Source organism: Plectropomus leopardus, chromosome 14 (genome assembly GCF_026936395.1).
Source record: "Plectropomus leopardus strain MGB_pleo_1.0 chromosome 14, ASM2693639v1, whole genome shotgun sequence".
NCBI lineage: Eukaryota > Metazoa > Chordata > Actinopteri > Perciformes > Serranidae > Plectropomus > Plectropomus leopardus.
In genome coordinates this window covers 21,152,267-21,169,183 of record NC_142189.1, presented here as the reverse complement: position 1 = coordinate 21,169,183, position 16,917 = coordinate 21,152,267, and the positions used below count along the sequence as shown (strand labels likewise).

Sequence of the window (16,917 nt, the reverse complement as noted above, 5' to 3'; positions counted from 1 at the left end):
ACAATATGCTGCACAGACGGTCTTCTAAAAAGCTGAGAAAAAAAAAAGGATTTCTGCCTGATGCTCCAAAAAAAAGGAGAGCACTGTAGATCATGCTGTGCGCTACAAAAAGAAATCAGAGGCTCTGGGATGTTTCTATTGGCTAATCAGACCTTCCGTCCCAGGTAGCTTTGCTGCAGCCGAGCCTGGTGTCTCTTCTCCATAAGCTCCTCCACTGACCCCTGGGTCATCACGTCAAAGCGTGCACAAATCAAGCAACGGTGCTTTTTCCTTTTCACCCTCCCGAGCATACGCAACACGCAGATACACAACGACTTCACTCAAAACAGATGCAAACACACATGTGAGTATACCTACGAAACATAAACAAAATCAAGCAGACCTTTTTTCATTTGCGAATGCAGAACAATTACAACACACACACACACACACACACACACACACACACACACACACACACACACACACACACACACACACACACACACACACACACACACACACACGCACACTTCTGTAATCCATGCTATGATGCCATTGCCGTGAGAGGGTTTACTGCAGCACCCACAGCCGGCATTCTTCACTGACAGCTATAAAAAAAGACCCATTACAAAACCATGAGCAGCCGTGAGAATCAGGGAAATATTTGGACAGGCAACTCCGCATTCCTTTGTTTCCCCAGTAAAAAGATTACAGAAGTAAACTCCATGTTGTTGGCTGATTCAGCAGAGGCACTAAGCAGTTGTGTGCCATTGTCGTCATACAATACCCCGAGTAGAATAGCTTACGAGCTTTCTAGCGTCTATGAAACCATGACTGTGTGGTGACTGTAGAGGAGGCAGTTGGGCCAAATGAAATTGAGCATGATGTGGGAGAAGGGAACTTAATGAGACGGAACTGAGGACAGAACCAGAAAACCTCGGTGAACCCAAACATGGAGCAGACAAATTAGAACTGCATGTTGAGGGAAAGGCATCGCCACGGATGGCCCAGATAACTCTTTACAACCATGCCTCATTAGAAAGACATTCCAGTTAATTACAATTAAGCTCGATGAAAAATGTTGTTTTACATGAGTGCACAGTTTTACCTGTTATGTGTGATTTAGCTTACATTTGTCATTTACATTTGATATGTATCAATGTTGGAAAAAAGGCTACTTCACAACAAATCAGGCGAATTCAGGCAAGTTACAATCACCTGGATGTGACGTACACTGATCAGAAAAAACATTAAAACCACTGACAGGTGAGTGAGTAACATTGCTCATCTCATTCCAATGCAACTGGGAAACCTGGGAAGCCTTTGGTCCTGGGATTCATGTGGATGCCACCTGACACTCCACCCACCCAAAAACCGTGGCAAACCAAGTGCCTTCTCTCATGTCCCCTTGCAGGACAGTGCACCACAACTGACCATAAAAAACTTCTCAGCAGTGGCTCGAGGAACGTGACAAATAGTGAAAGGTGTCAACCTGGCCTATAAATTACCCACATCCCGATCTGATCGTGCATCCCAGGGACCAACGCCCTACTGCCAGACACCACGGGACACCCCAGAGTTCCCGTACTCATGCCCTGATGGGTCAGAGCCAAGTCTATTTTAAGGAGCCCCTCCCAACTGTGGATCAGGGTACTTCTGTGATATCAGGACATTCTACAGACACTCAATCAGATTGGGATCTGGGGAAATTTGAGGCCAGGTTGACACAATCAAATCAATTCAAGTTAATTTTAATTATATTAAATCACAAATTCCTTTTTTTAAAAAAATTTTTTTTGGACCAACCAGCAATGTCTCTTGAAACAGCAACTGACATTTTTTCACCCTTTTCTCAAAATTTCTAGACCAAACAATTAATTAAAAAATAATGATAACATTTATCATAATGAAAATATTCATTAGCAGCAGCCCCTATGTGAAAGTTTTATACACATTTCGGCTGAAATGCCATAACTTTCGTCACTACCCTGATGCTGGCTCATATCGCCTGCTTCTTCTTGGTGGCGGTTGACTTGGGCTCGCAGACGTCTAAATTCACTGACTCCTCGTGAGGCCGAGGCTGAGGTATTAGGTAGCACTGAGGATGTGTTGTCTATTTCCTTTATTAACACCATAAAGTCGCGGCCGCTGCTGCTGTTGTGTGTGAGGATCCCTCATCCAGTGCAGATGTGAGAGCCCACCCAGGGCCCGGTGAGCCTGCTGACGCCCATATTCATCAACAGCATGTCACTTTTACGAGGTGGCTCTGTGGGAACCTGAGAAAGAGCCCCCCCACCTCCCTCCTGCTCCACCAAGCGCCAGTCAGCCAGCCCCCTCTTTAGATGAAATTAAAGGAAAACTTCATTAAAGGCAAAGGTGCTGTCAGCTGCGGGGCCCTTTTGATCAATATTCCCCCTCCAAGTTCAACGCCTTCATTACAGTGGTGTCACTCATGCACAAGACACACACACACACACACACACAGTGTCAGTCCAGTCTAGCAGGTAGAGATATCACTATATGGAGAGGGCGGGGGTGAGGGACCAGGACAGAGAGCAAGAGGTGCAGCGATGGTGTTGGCTTTAAAACAGCAACATGAAACAGAACAGTGTGGAGCCCTTCCCTGAGTTATAGCATTGTCCAAAGCAATCAACTTCCTAATTGTTTATACTTTCCATTTTCCTATGTGCGGCGTCTTTCACTTTCTCCTTTATGTGCTTTCATGATTTATTTTGGAAGTGGAAGAGTTGCGATATAAAGCAAACAATTCTGCTCTCAATCCAAACAAGGCAAAAATAATCTATTTGCTTTGTTTGTCTGCTCCACCATCTTTTTCCAATATGAAATGTTCCAGATATGATTTCGCTCGGACGGCGAGCTCAGCGGCTGCCAGTGTGTCTTGCGCCTATAAATCTCAGAAAACTCTCGGGAGTCTTCTGCACAAAACATGGCAGATAAGAATGATAGGAACTGCAGGGGAGGAAGCACAGGGCGTTCAGGCCGAAAATACAGCACGCTGCACTCGTGTGTGTATAGAAATCCCTGCTGTCTCTGCTTAGCATGTTTATTTGTCTTTAAGACAAATGGCAAGAGGACTACAAGTTAGCACAGGTGTAGAAATACTCAAAATACTGCATATGTAAAGTGGTGAATGGAATTTCTCGATAGGATACCATAAAGTCTGTTTTTATTACTAGAAAGCTGCTGTTAATAACTGCAAATTTACAACAAGAACGCATTAATGTGATTAGGAGCTATATTCAGTGGTGGAATGTATCTGAGTATATTTACTCAAGTACTTGATTAAGAATGAGTATTGAGTATTTTCTTTACATGCCACTTTTTACTTTTACTCCACTTCATTTCAGAGGGAAATTGAGTACTTTTTACTTCACTACATTTATTTGACAGTTTTAGTTACTTTACAAACCAATATTTTTTCCATATATAACATATATAGTTATAGAATAGTTTATAGGAGTATAGTGTAGTATAGTATAGTCAATTAATCAATTATCTGATTGACAGAAAATTATTTGATTAACATCTAAGGTTTTTTGGTTGTTTATTTTCATACTTTTGTAAAGTTTTCCTGATTATACTTCCTTACTTTTACTTAATCAATATTTTCAAGGCAGTACTTTTACTTGTAACAGAATATTTTCACAGTTTGTACATTTACTTAAGCAAAGGATCTAAATACGCCCTCCACCACTGCCTATATTACTAATATGAAGCATGCTAAATAACTGCTATGTGATGTTTGCAACCCACTTGGTTCAAAAGAATCCCATTGTTGAGGGATTCATAGATCCACAGAAAACAAACATTTGTTACCCAAACATGATCTTTCACTCCTAATTTTGAATGTATCTTGGCTTGGGGTTGTTAAATTTGGTCTCCTACCTTCTCTGTGCTGCATTGAGTCGTTCCTCTTCAGCTGAATGCTCCTTTTGAGCTGCAGAAAAAGAAAAAAATATAGGATTAAGATACATCATGGGGCAAATATTGGGGCCTTTGGGTGAACTTATAGATAATCGAATGTTTCTATTGAAAACCACTGAGAAGTGACCTGGCAGCTCCAGAGGGGGCGCTGTGTTCATTAGCCATCAGTTCTCAGTTGAGTAGAAAAGAAGAAGAAGAAGAAGTAGGGCTCTGGGTTGAGATGTCAGTGACACAGCAAGCGTGTTATCCAAGTGACAGTTAAGCACATTGTAAAGTTTGACATGCTCCTGTGTGGTGACGCATGAGAGTGCGAGCCTGTGACGCCCGGGCTGGAGGCGGGAAGCGGTGGTCTGTTTGCAGAGGTGCATTTCTGTGTGTCGACATACATGTGCGTGTTGAAGCAGGGGCGCAGGGTTGAGCAGAGAGGCTTGGGAACTGGAGGCTCCTGTGGACTCCTGCCATGTAAAAGTGTCTAAATGCAAGGCAGATGTGTGCGGCGGGCCAGGCCGAGGTGCAAGAATTTATCTAGGGCCAGAGAGTGCCTGTGATCTCAGATTTATTGCATTTTTCCAGATTCATCCTTTTTTACAATGATGGGGGGACCTTTCCTACTTGAAGATTTAAGAGGGGGAAGTCTCCAAAAAATTGTTCAAAGGCAGGTTTGGGGGTCTTTTGGGAGAAGGTGAGCTTAAGACTCCGACCAACCACCCCTTTTACTTTTACTCTTTTTTTACATGTATGTGGGCAAGGGGGCTGAGTAAACCTAATGAAGGAAGGTTGTGGCCATGTCTGGGATAGACGGAGGAGGGGGGAGAAGAGTAGAGGGGCCGTGACCAATGGCGTTAGTCTCAGTGGGGGTCAGGCTGGCGCCTGAGGTACCCCTCTGGTGCGACTGTGCAGAGGTGGCACTGGAGCCGACAGGCTGAGGGAGAGAGAGAGAGAGAGAGAGAGAGAGAGAGAGAGGGGATGTGTGAAGTTCTTTTCCTCCGCTGCCTGTGTAAACATGAAACCAGTAGTCGCTAACTAGAAAGTTATGAGATGTGCATGCTGAGAGGGACAATAAATTAGGGGTTTTAAAACTCTGACACACTTTTCAAAACCGCTGCTGTACCTAACAGCCAGATAACAAAGAGACGGCGACAGTCTAAGAGGGATGCTGAGGACCTTGAGGATTTCTTCAGTCATCCCTCTCCGTCTCTCCACACCAGTGGTGAAGTACCTGAAAGCCATACTTGAGTAAAAGTACAGATATCTTGCCAGAAAATGACTTTGGTAAAAGTTTAAGTCATCTATTAGAATATTACTGGAGTAAAGGTCTTTAAGAATATGATGCTTACTGTACTTAAGTATTAAAAGCAATTTTATGCTGTTAAATGTACTCAAGTATTGAAAGAAAAAGTAAAAGTAAATGCTGGTGATAAAAAAAAGCAAACCAGAATTCTGAGTTTATTTCTTCATAACATACACCACCTTCAAAATGTAGCATATATTACTCTTGAAGACAAATTAGGTCTTTTTTACAACTTAAAATATTCAAACAACAAAATCTATTTTTTTCCTTCCCTCACAATACTTCATTTGTCTGCCCATTTGCTTACCTGTTTTGTGTAAGTAACTTACTTAATACTTTGAGGTAATGTGGTGGATAAAAAGACACGCTCTCTCAATAAACTTTTTAGACTGGGTGCTAAATCCTCAAAAAAGAAAAGATCAGTAGAGCAGTCCAATTTGTAATATTATTATTATTTTTTTAAATATTATTTTTTCGGGGCAGTTTTTCTTAATTTATAGGACAGTTGAAGAGAGACAGGAAAGGTCGGAGAGAGAGAGAGGGGAATGACACGCAGCAAAGGGCCACAGGCCGGACTCCAACCCGGGCCGTCGCAGTAGCCTCAGCCATATGGGGCGTGCACTCTACCTTGTGAGCTAGAGGCCACCCCCAATTTGAGTTTTTAATTTTGCCACACAGATGTTTCGGGGCCAGACGCCTTCCCTCAGCGTGTATTTTGCCAATATACATGCTGAAGAAGGGCGTCTGGCCTGAAATATCCGTGTGGCAAAATTCAAATCCGAATCGTGTAAAAGTACAAATTTATTTTATGTGGTGGAGTAAAAGTGAAAGTTCACAGAAATATAAAAACTCAAGTACAGATACCCTCAAAAAATAGTACTGAAACAAAGTCATAACAATAAGTTATGTTACACCACTGCTCCACACCGACTCTATTTGAACATCTCAAAGACTTCATCAAAAACAGCTTCCTTGGACAGTTGTTATCTGCAGATTCTACTTGGTCTACGTAATTCACGGTCATGTGAACAAGTGGAATTTTGGTTATTGGGGTCTGAGTCACTAACAACAAAGAAAGCCCGAGGATGTGATGATACACATGTATTTCCTGAGGGGAGCCAGCGAAATGAGACTTCCACGAGCCGAGATTAAAAGCAGGAATTTGTTTTCAATTAGTCATGGCTTGTATTCAACACGAAAAATATGCCCGTAAGAGTATCCCCAGAGGTTTCAAAGGGCTCCTTTTAAAAAGTGAAACAAATAGGTGCTTGATTAGATGTTAAAACCACCATGTTTTTTTTAAAAAAATAAGTGTGAAGATAGAGAGAGAAATAAACTATGGAGGGAGGAGGGAAGGACTTGGCTGATAACCTGAAAAAAAAAAAAACAGTGACGGGACACGCAAAGGAACAGCCTTACAAGAGAACGGACCACTGGATTTCAGGAGGTGTCCCCTGTTAGATCTGGGAGAGATCACACAGGAAAGTTTAAGAGGCAGAGTGCAGGGCGTTTGGGTTCACCTGCAGGGCCCGCTGTGAGCCTCTCCACAGGCTGGGTTACGGGTCGGTGCTCCTCAGAAACACTCTGTTGATTCACTGGGATACTTTGATCCTCTTGTATAAGGAAGAAGTCAAACTAACAGTTAATACCAATATCTGAAATCATGTGTCAAACACATGCATCCGTGGTCAGCCTCCTTAGCGTTTACCTGGGTGAGAAATTCACTCATTCACTGATGAGTCAGAGTTTAAGAGCCTCAGCCGCTCTTTGATGTGAGGAGCTGTTGCTTTGTTTTGCCTTTTGAAGTCATGGAATCATCACGAAACGATGATTACGTACCGCTCCCTCCCAAAGCACGGGCAACGGCTCGAGGAATTCTGTTTATGAAAGAAAAGGTTTACAAGTATCCCACTGGAAAGTTTATGTTCAAGACGTGCCTTTGCAAATCAATGCTGCTTTGTAGCCAGTGGCAGCCACAGTGGTTATGAAAGCCTCCAAATATTCTGATACTGACCAAAGCTCAGGGGAAGCTTCAGCACTCAGAAGAAGTTAAGGTGGATAAATAATAACTTACACTAAAACAATGTCGTGGCACATTTCCATTACAAGAGTATGTGATCCAAACACATGCTCCGTCAATAACAAACATATTTTCAGGAATTGTACTTCAAACATATGGACACAATCTCCCGGTGAGATACCTCATCTGACTCTTTTATGACAGAGTGAGTGTTTTTCACCACTCCCTGCTGCAAGTAATGCAACCAATTAGTCCTTCGGTGTAGTCTGGTCCTTGTGAGATACAGACACACAATTGCTCCATCATGAAAACTTAGTCAAGATGGAGTGACTTGATGCTGATGAACGCATGGCACACGTTGCATCAAACCATCAGTCCTTTTAACTTGGAACTATGAAAAATAACTTGTCATATTTGCTGAATCTGTCATTATATTTACATGACACAGATCATCTAGCCTTGTAGTGCCTCTAATGGCTTTACTGCATGTGAATGAAAACAACCAATCAGAGCCAAGTAGCCCCTTATGCAGCTGTCAGTCATGTCAATCACTGTTCATGTGGTCAAACCAGGTAGCTCTGTACAAATATGAAACAAGATTGTGTTACTGCATTACCTATTTTTCACCTCAAATCTTTTTAGAAAGATATTTTAGGGTACTGTTTAGCTGTAAAACTTGTTGTTAAAAGCTTGTTACTTCAGCCAACCATTTCTAACACTGTGGCCAGGCCACAAGCTTTCTCCTTTTACAGCTAAACGGTGCACTGCCTACTTTGACAGTTTTACTGCATAAGAACAATGACTGATATGATTGGTAGCTGTTTTAGAAACTCCTTGGCTCTGACTGGTTGTTTTTGGTTTGCTTTGGTCAACTGTAGCAAATGGCATTAGAAGGAGCAGGCATAGGAGGGACACTATGTTATTTTAATAATAAAATGTACCAACTATAGCTTTAAAGGTTTGTTTCAGCCAAAATTTAAAAACATGATTTGAGATAACTGCCTCTTAGATTTTTGCCCTATATCCAAAAAGAGGATGTGAGCAGGATTTTGTTTGTGGTTTTGACAGAGGGAATCCTGGTTGACTCGTGGTGCTAAATGACTATGGTTGCATATAATACTAATTTATTTTTCCCCGAATGTTTCCTGTCTGCATCTACAGGTTTAACTATGATATAAATCTATATACTGATACAGGCAAAATCCAAAAATAACCTTGTTCTTTGTTTGTCCTTTAATATAAAATTCGTCATGCTGCTGTCTTGGCCAGGACTCCCTTAAAAAAAGAGATTATGAATCTCGATTGGACTATTCCTGATTAAATAGAAGTTAAATAAAAATAAAGCTAAAAAAAGAAGAGAAATTCAGCAGGAAAGTTTCACCTAGAACATCAAGAAACAAGTTACCAACCACTCAAAAAAGTCTGTAGATATCGCTGTGTGAAGTTTTCATGGCGTCTTTTTCTTTGGTAGAAAAAGTTCCAATTAAAACAGCTTACTGCGAGCTCTGTGGACATTTTACAGTAGCAGGGACGCTGTGTACCACTGTTAATTTGTGTTAACCAACCCTCTCTTTCCTCATCTAGATCTTTCATTTCCACTTATCTTCTGCTATCTGAGAGCTTCTGTCCATAAGCTGCTATATACAGTATACTTATATGATAATGGCAAATTCATCGAGGAAAAATGGTGTTGGCACAAGACAGGTTATTCTTTAAATGCCTGTATTGTGATATAAGAACGGTTTCTCGTCGTTGGCGCAAAGCTTTCGGGACAGATATTGCAAGCAGGTGGACTCTCAACTTGCCAAGTGACCAGCTTCTGATGCCACATTCACTGTTTATTCAGGCACAACTGAATCCAGCGATGTGTCAGCAGGAGAACGAGATGGAGCCATCTGTGACAAACTCAGACGCCTTAATGGCATTCACGCGGATGCAGAGGAGGGTTTGTGTATAATAAAGCTTTTGTGAAACAAACGTAGAGCAGCATATGGGTGTCTAATGGCTGGCATGGGCCATCACTTAAATGATAAGTGAGCCATAACTCACGCAAATGTGTACACAGTCACCTTCATTAATGAACCAACTTGAGAAGTTGTGTTTAAATTCTTTGACTCTGCCGCTTGCTTCCTGCAGAACTTAAGTTATGAAGGTTGAAAGAGACCTAAGACATGAAGGGATTCTGTGCGACTTTCTTTATTTTTCTGTGTTTCCTGGAAGACTCAATTCTTTCCAAAGTTATGATATTTGACAGTATGTTACCAGTTAAATGGCAACTGCTACAGCTATATTATAGGGTGGTAGACCAGTGTCTAGGTCAGAGAGGGGACAGACATCGGGATGATCAGAGTGTGTCAGGAGAAGTTGTCCTCCTGTCCCGGTGGTCCCCAGGACTGATCCGGCCAGTCTTTACAAGGCCGCAGCCAGAGATGTCCTGCCAGCTTTATGGCAGCCGAGAGTACATGAGAACCGTGTTAGAGGCAATGTGATCCCTTCTACAGGCCTGTAGACTCCTGTCCTCATGCTGTCTTACAGCGCACAGAGACGCCCTCTCCCAGCAAGAGCAAACACACACATACGAAGGGGCAGATTCTGCACCACCCAGCTGACTGTCTGACATGGCAAAAAACATAATTATACCTTCCGCTGTTTAAAGGTCTCATGGGTGAAAACGGGGCTTTTCTATCCCTGAAAGCTGGGTTTCATGACTATCTCCTCGGCTGTAAATCGTCTGTCTAAAAGAATGCTTTATCTTTGAAGGAAACAGGCCAGTGTATGAGCAGGACTGAAGGCAAACATCTCTGATCATGAACTGACAGCAAGAACATGAGTGTGTCATTGTGCAGAGAAGATAACTTAGCTTCCTTGAGACTGTCAATCGTCTCAGGGGTAGAAAAACTTATTTTTGTGATTACAATCAGTAAAAGAGTACTTCCCAGTAGGGGCCGACAGATATTTGTTTTTCAGGGCCGATACCAATACCAATACTGATTATTAACATTTAATGAGACCGATAACCAATATTTGGAGCTGATATGCGTTTACAATAAAAATACAAATCTTTTCAGCAATACTAAGAATTTGAAATATAACAAACTTAAACACAAAACTTTGTTTAAATGCCTTTAGCCAATCTTGAAATAAAACTGAAACACTCAAAATCATATACAGCAAGATCCCAGCAACGTTTTTCATGAAGTCAAGTGAAATTTTAAATTAAAAATGAATCAATAAAAATAGAATGCTGACACTTTTTTTGCACTTTTTAATTAAATAATTTTATCCGTGATCATAAAAATAAAATGCTGATACAGATAACTGGCAAAACGCCAAATATCGGCCCTAATAATTGGCCAGGCCAATAATCTGTCGGCCCCTACTTCACAGGAGTCAGAGATTACGTTCATGTCTATATGGTGGAATACTGTTGTTTTTGTACTTTATGTTTCTATATCATGCACATCAATTCCTGTATGCATGAGGATTTTCCAAAAAAAACTTGTTGGAGAGAAAAACTGACACACATTTATAACTAGCAAACCATGCGTGGAGCATGTGGAGCAGTGTTTTCATGGTGTTTCCATGTCTTAAGTTTTGCCACAGATAAAAAAAAGTCTCAACTCACCAGCAGAAATAAAACCCTCCATCTTCTCCTTGAAAGGCTGGAGGTGTTCCTCCGACGAGTTAGAGCACACCTTCTGCACGTCCTTCTCACAAACTGGTGAAGAGAGCAGGGAGGAGAAAAGAGGGAAATGAATGATATGAACATTTTTTCCGAATAGGAAATGGAGAAAAAGAGAAAAGAATTAGAGCTGAGTCATTTCGGGATATAAAACATAAAAAACTAAGAAAACTAATTCGGAACATGGTGCCAAAAAACAATGGAGTTAGTTTCATCAAAATATGATGAGGAGCAAGACAAGATCACTTGAAACAAGCTCGGGCTATCACTAACGGCTGTTGACTGAAGTAAAAAAAAATAAAATAAAATAACATATCAAACTTTATATCTTAATCCCAAAAAACAAAGTTTTTTAGTTACATACTCTAATTATTTTCTCTTTCTTTAATTGTCTCATTTCTTGTTTGTAAAGTGTACTGAGACAAATGTGTAATTTACACTTAAAAACATACTTACTGACTAACCATAATCATTTTTTTAACCTTATTTAACCAGGTTGGTCCTACTGAAATTAAGAATCTCCTTTTCAAGGTAAACCTGGCCAAGAAGTCAGCAGTGAAAAAGACAAAATTGCAGACACAGACAAAATACAATTAACAAGCACCTAAATAAGCATTAAAAGAGAACTATTTATCAGTCAAAAGGGAATTTTCTGGGGGACATTTGTACAACCAGGCAGGCTAAGGACAACGACATTCTATAGAATCTGCTTCTAACTCTTTCATTTTAGATTTAAAGACATTTAGGGACACCAGCTCCTTGACTTTCAAGTCAATTTGCAACAAATTCCAGGCTGAGGGTTCAGAATACCCAAAAGCACTTTTCTTAATTTCTGTCCGAACATTTGGGACCGAGAGTATAAAGAGGTCCTGAGAGCGCAGTGAGTACTGTCTGGTACTTAAAAGCCACAATGAAAAGTCACACACTTTCCTTGTTACATGAACAGAAAATGACAACAGAAATTGAGAGGAGACAAAACTATGTGTAACAGAGGGATGGAAAAGGAATCTGCGGCTGTTTCTGATGTCCAACTATTGTATTCTGGAAAGGTGTAGTCAAAGGCAAGTTTCCACTGTTTACTCTGCACTCAGACCTGTCCGTCCATGTGAGCACGGCAGATGTGTTTGCTGTTTGCGGATGGGTTTTGTGCCAAATGACCCAACTCGCACGAGGAAACAGTTGTGTGTGAGCGTGTTTCAGCTGCACCTTCTCCATTTCCTCTCCACTGTAATCCTTACTATACACACAGAGGCCTGGTAAAGAAGAACTTTGGCACATACCACCAACCTGTAAGTCATTAATGGCTGCAATAAATACCTTGACTTGCTTATGACTGCATAGCATAACAGCTCCGCAACACAACAAGAGCATTAACAAGTCTGGCCCGCTGTCTCATTTGACTGCGTTCGTTGCTGTTAGATCCGAGTTTGGCTCTCATATGTCTGCACGTGGAGCCGCTGCACCTGCGGCTCGGTGAACTCAGTCTATTACATCTTTTATTTATTGGCTGTCTTAATAAATCAGGCAGGAAACACAACGTCTGCACATTAAAATTGAGGAGTAATGATATGCAGCCTCACAGTCTGGATTCCAGAGCACTTCTTAAATTCATTGATAGTGAGAGATGGCAGCGATCAAAATAGAAAACAGCAACCATGCAAACACAACAACATATCCTGTATGGACAAACCGCGTTTCCTTACAAGAAATCCCCCAACTCAAAAGGACCCCATTAAAACAGTGTTCAAAACAGCAAGTCTACAATTTAGAGGCGGCCCTCTTCCAAATGTGGTCCAGACAGCAGAGGCCGCAAGAAGGAAACCCACAAAAACACAGCAGCTGTAAAGAATAAAAACCAAAAGCTCCGGTTTAAGGGACTGTCTCAAAGAGATGATACATTTCTTTTAGAGCAGTGAATTTATAAAGGATTGTCCTGCAAGTATCAGGACAGATTGAAGACCTTAGAAGTTAGAGGGCCTTTTTCTGTAATATTAAAAATTCTTTATTGGTCACAAATGAAGCCAAAGTGTGTGTTAATGGAGCAGTGAATGTTAATGTGTTGCTGTTTTCCACAAACAGTCCCACAAACTTTGATGGGACAAATGAAGAGAAATCAGAGTCAGCGAAAGAGAAAGTTCTTGTGATGTTAAAATATGTTTTACGCCTTACATGTTTTTCAAATATATATATTTGTTAAGTATTTAGAAAAATGTTTGTATTAAGGTAATTGTCATGCATTGTTTCTGCTTCAATAGACTGCACCAATGTGGAGAAAATAAAATGATGTGAAAAAAGTACCACTTATTCATGTAGGCTCACTATACTTTGTTTGGAGTGTCATTTATTTCATGTATTTTTGAAAGTTTAGGCCAAGCCTGTAATTTCAACTAAATGGCATATAAGTCCTATTAAAAAGGTTAGTAACAAAAAAGGAGTCCTTGAATCCATCCAAAACACCCTCTGACTACTAAAGCTGTAACTTAAGATAACTTAAATAATCAATGAAGCAGTTGCACTTACATTTGACATTAAAACTACATCCTTTGACATTAAAGTAAAAGTGTTTTTCATTTTTTGTCTTTATAGAAAAAAGTTAAAATTTAAAGGAAGAAAATACGTCTAGAAAAAAAGAACACCTTAAACAAACATTACTACTAACATTTACAGTAAACATACTGTATATATAAGTAATGTTTTAAGACGCATAACTTTAATGCATAAAAAGATCTCGATAGTTAATAGTAGCATGATTAGACATAATATAATTATTGCCATGCCATCACCTTTTATGTGAAATAATCTGAAAAGTAAAATAAATGGCAAAAGTGAGTGGGATTTTGTCTCTCGTAATTAAGTTAGAAATAAACAGCATTTATATTTTGGCTAATCAAGCTAAATTCTGCATATCTAGCATTCATATTTTGAGCAAAATAACATATGTGCATTAAACGTTCATGCTTAGGTTACAATATAACATAAGCAAATTATAGAATGTCTTTTTCAAATCAAGTATAAGTATCTAATAATAGTCTATATCCCTACTTTCTCTAATTTTATCTAATTTTTTTAACAGATTCCTCTTCTCTGTTTGTGACCATTCAGGAAAACACAGCTGATTTTCCAGTTTTACAACCACGACTACACCACAGTGTGGCCCCTCAGCTGGTGGCACAGTTTGTCCCATCAGCCTCTCTGTCCACAGAGGACTAGTGTCCCACCGCAGACAGACAGGATCATGATGGGAGCCACCGCACCGATCTTTAAAACCCCTCCACTGTTGCTACGAGGGGAAAACAGATGAGATCACAGGCAGTGGACTCAGCGTCTTTGCAACTGGGGAGGTAATGTATTCTCCATCAAGACATCACTGAACAGAAGAGAGATCTGTGAATCTCTGTATGGCTAAAAGCAATTTGTAAAACCAGCATCCATCAACAGATGTCAAAACAAAAACAATGGACATTTCCTGAGCCAGATTTGTGCTTTCAGGTGCAATCACATCGAAAGCCACAGGTACAGTATACTAGGCTCGGGCGGTATTACAATAATACGGCTTACCATGGTATTTAGAAATCCCAAAGGTATGTTTTTCAATACCATCATATAGAGGCGCTCCTTTTTCTATCAAACTCATTGTATGTAGTGCACAGCATGCACCATCAGAGCTCAGTCTCTATGGGTGGAACAGGCAGTTGAGCTAAAAGACACCATGACATCTAGTGGTGGAGCGATAAGTTACAGGACTGTATACAGCCGGCGACCAGCAACGGCAGAGACTGTGAGGAATTACGGCATGTTTTTACATCCAACTCGATGATTGTTGAAACAGTGGACTTACTAATTAGATTACTAACAAGAACCGCACTTCTACCGTCACATATTGTATACCTCTGTGAAATCTAGGAAGGTATGAAATATTACATACTGCCCAATTCGACGGTACATCACACTGTGGAAATACACAGACTGAATCAGAGCTGGTATCCTGAGGCACTCAAGCAAAACAACCATCTATTTCTCCAGAGGAATCATTGCCTAATCCATCATATCCAAACTGGAGAGTGTCGACCAGCTATTGTGTAATACATGACAACAGCTGTGGGTAAACAGGGTGGTGCGGTGGTGCAGTAAACGGGAAGGAAAACAAACAAAAGGACTAGACTTCTGCTCCAGGATTTACCCTGTGCGGTTTAAAAAAAAAAAAAAAAAGTGTGACGTTGATGTCGATATGATTTAACCACAGCCCCCACTGCAGCTACCAGGAAATCACAGCACACCAAGACAATGCAAAACTGTGTGTTAGAGAAAATGCTTAAACAGTGGATGGGGAGCCTGCGGAACACCACAGGATGAGGTAACAAACTGTGAGATGAATGTTTCTGTCTCAGAAACGCCCCACCACCTCCCATCTCTGTAGCTCTGGATTATTATTAAAAGTAAACACTGAGAATCCTACAGTACACCGGTGAGAAACACATTATAACACACAGGTGATTCATTTTTCTTTGCAGTTTAAAAAAAAAAAAAGTTGACCCAAAGTTCAGACCGATTTAATAATTCATTTTTCCAGTTTTACAAATACCTATATCAGATTGTGAAACTTATTTTTGCAAGTACTTATAAAACCAATATATAAAACCTATAAAACCTTTCAGACGCCTTTCGCAAGTATTTAAACCTTTGAACCCTGAACAAATTGATGCGATCCCTTTCAAAAACATGTGTAATAAGGCAATGAGCACCTTGGTAAGAAATGTTCCACAAATTGCAAAAAAAAAATAATAGTAGATTGACAAAATTAATTATTTGTAAAAAGCTAGGGAAAAAATCTAGAGAAAAAGGGAAAAATTAGGAAACAATGTGTAGGGAAAAGGGAAAAAAATCTTTGGAAAACGTCTAGGACAAAAAAAAAAAAACAAAGTGAAAAACAATATTTACAATTATCATTACATATAATTACATATTTAAAATTATGTTACAGAATTATTTTTGGGAGGATTTTTCCAGGTCATTTCCTTCTTTGTTTGTTTTTGATTTGTAATTATTTTTAAAACTAATTTTAAGGTCATTTTCATTTACTTTTTCATAGATCTTGCACATTTTTGAGTCATTTGTTCTTCTCAATGCCTTCTCCCCATGTTTATGAAAGAAAGCAAGCCCATTTGAAACCCTTGGAAACCTATAGTACAGAGCTCTATCCCCCATATATTCTAGTTATTTATACCTGTAAAGTGAAATTATCTCACTGATCCTGAATAATCTCTCCAATTCCAGCAGACTGTCAGACTTCCAGCTCCCTTTTCTATGGGACGTCCCCTGGCAGTGAGGCCAGCCAGGAGACTGCCTCTGCAGGGAAAGGTAAGACACTGTCTCCATTTCCCACTCCTCGTAAATCAACCTGTATCCATCAAACTATAGCCAGTCTGTTAAATTTTTGTGAGAGAACATTGTGCTGACAGGTAGATGCATGAGGCAGGATTTAGAACAGTAGGTGGAGCATTAACTCTTGTTAAAATTTGGATGCAGGGAGCATCAAAATCACTCTGGTGCTGCCTCATGACAGAATACTAGGATTAGTCAGTGCAATATTTATCCTTAATCATCAAACATGCACATGCTCGCTCAAAGGGTACAGATTGGGGGAGGGGGTATCATGTACTGGTACTGTGGAGAAGATTTATCATTAAATAAAAATGTAGTGAATTTTGGAAATGACTACATCTATCTTTTTTCTACAATTTTGATTTTTGGACTTCACAAGACTCTTGGGAATGTTTGGATCACACAAACTGGAAACAATCCGTCACCATTGGAATATAATTCTACAAAGAGTATAATACTAATAATAGTTATATTTATCTGCCACTATGCAGAAATACAGGGATTGAACAGAATGAATAAACATGCAAAAACTGATTTAGAGGATTTAAAGATTTAGAATTCAAATGTAAACTTTATGAATCACGCTTCAAAGCTTGTAACTTTTTCATACAGCCC

The 16,917-nt window shown here is 40.1% G+C and overlaps 1 protein-coding gene across 3 annotated transcripts in view; it reads right to left on the bottom strand.

Annotated features, from left to right (window-relative positions):
* The window catches only part of LOC121953414 (formin-like), a 52,056-nt gene that overhangs the window by 5,251 nt on the left and 29,888 nt on the right, over positions 1-16,917 (bottom strand). For 2 of the 3 annotated variants that reach the window (XM_042500490.2, XM_042500491.2), the window contains 2 exons: positions 10,864-10,956; positions 3,889-3,940 (listed from right to left, as the gene is read on the bottom strand). In XM_042500490.2, coding sequence (XP_042356424.2) covers positions 3,889-3,940; positions 10,864-10,956 — 145 coding nt within the window. Of the gene's footprint in view, positions 1-3,888; positions 3,941-4,090; positions 7,096-10,863; positions 10,957-16,917 lie in introns of those variants that run through there. The other variant, XM_088087871.1, reaches the window with a different exon arrangement.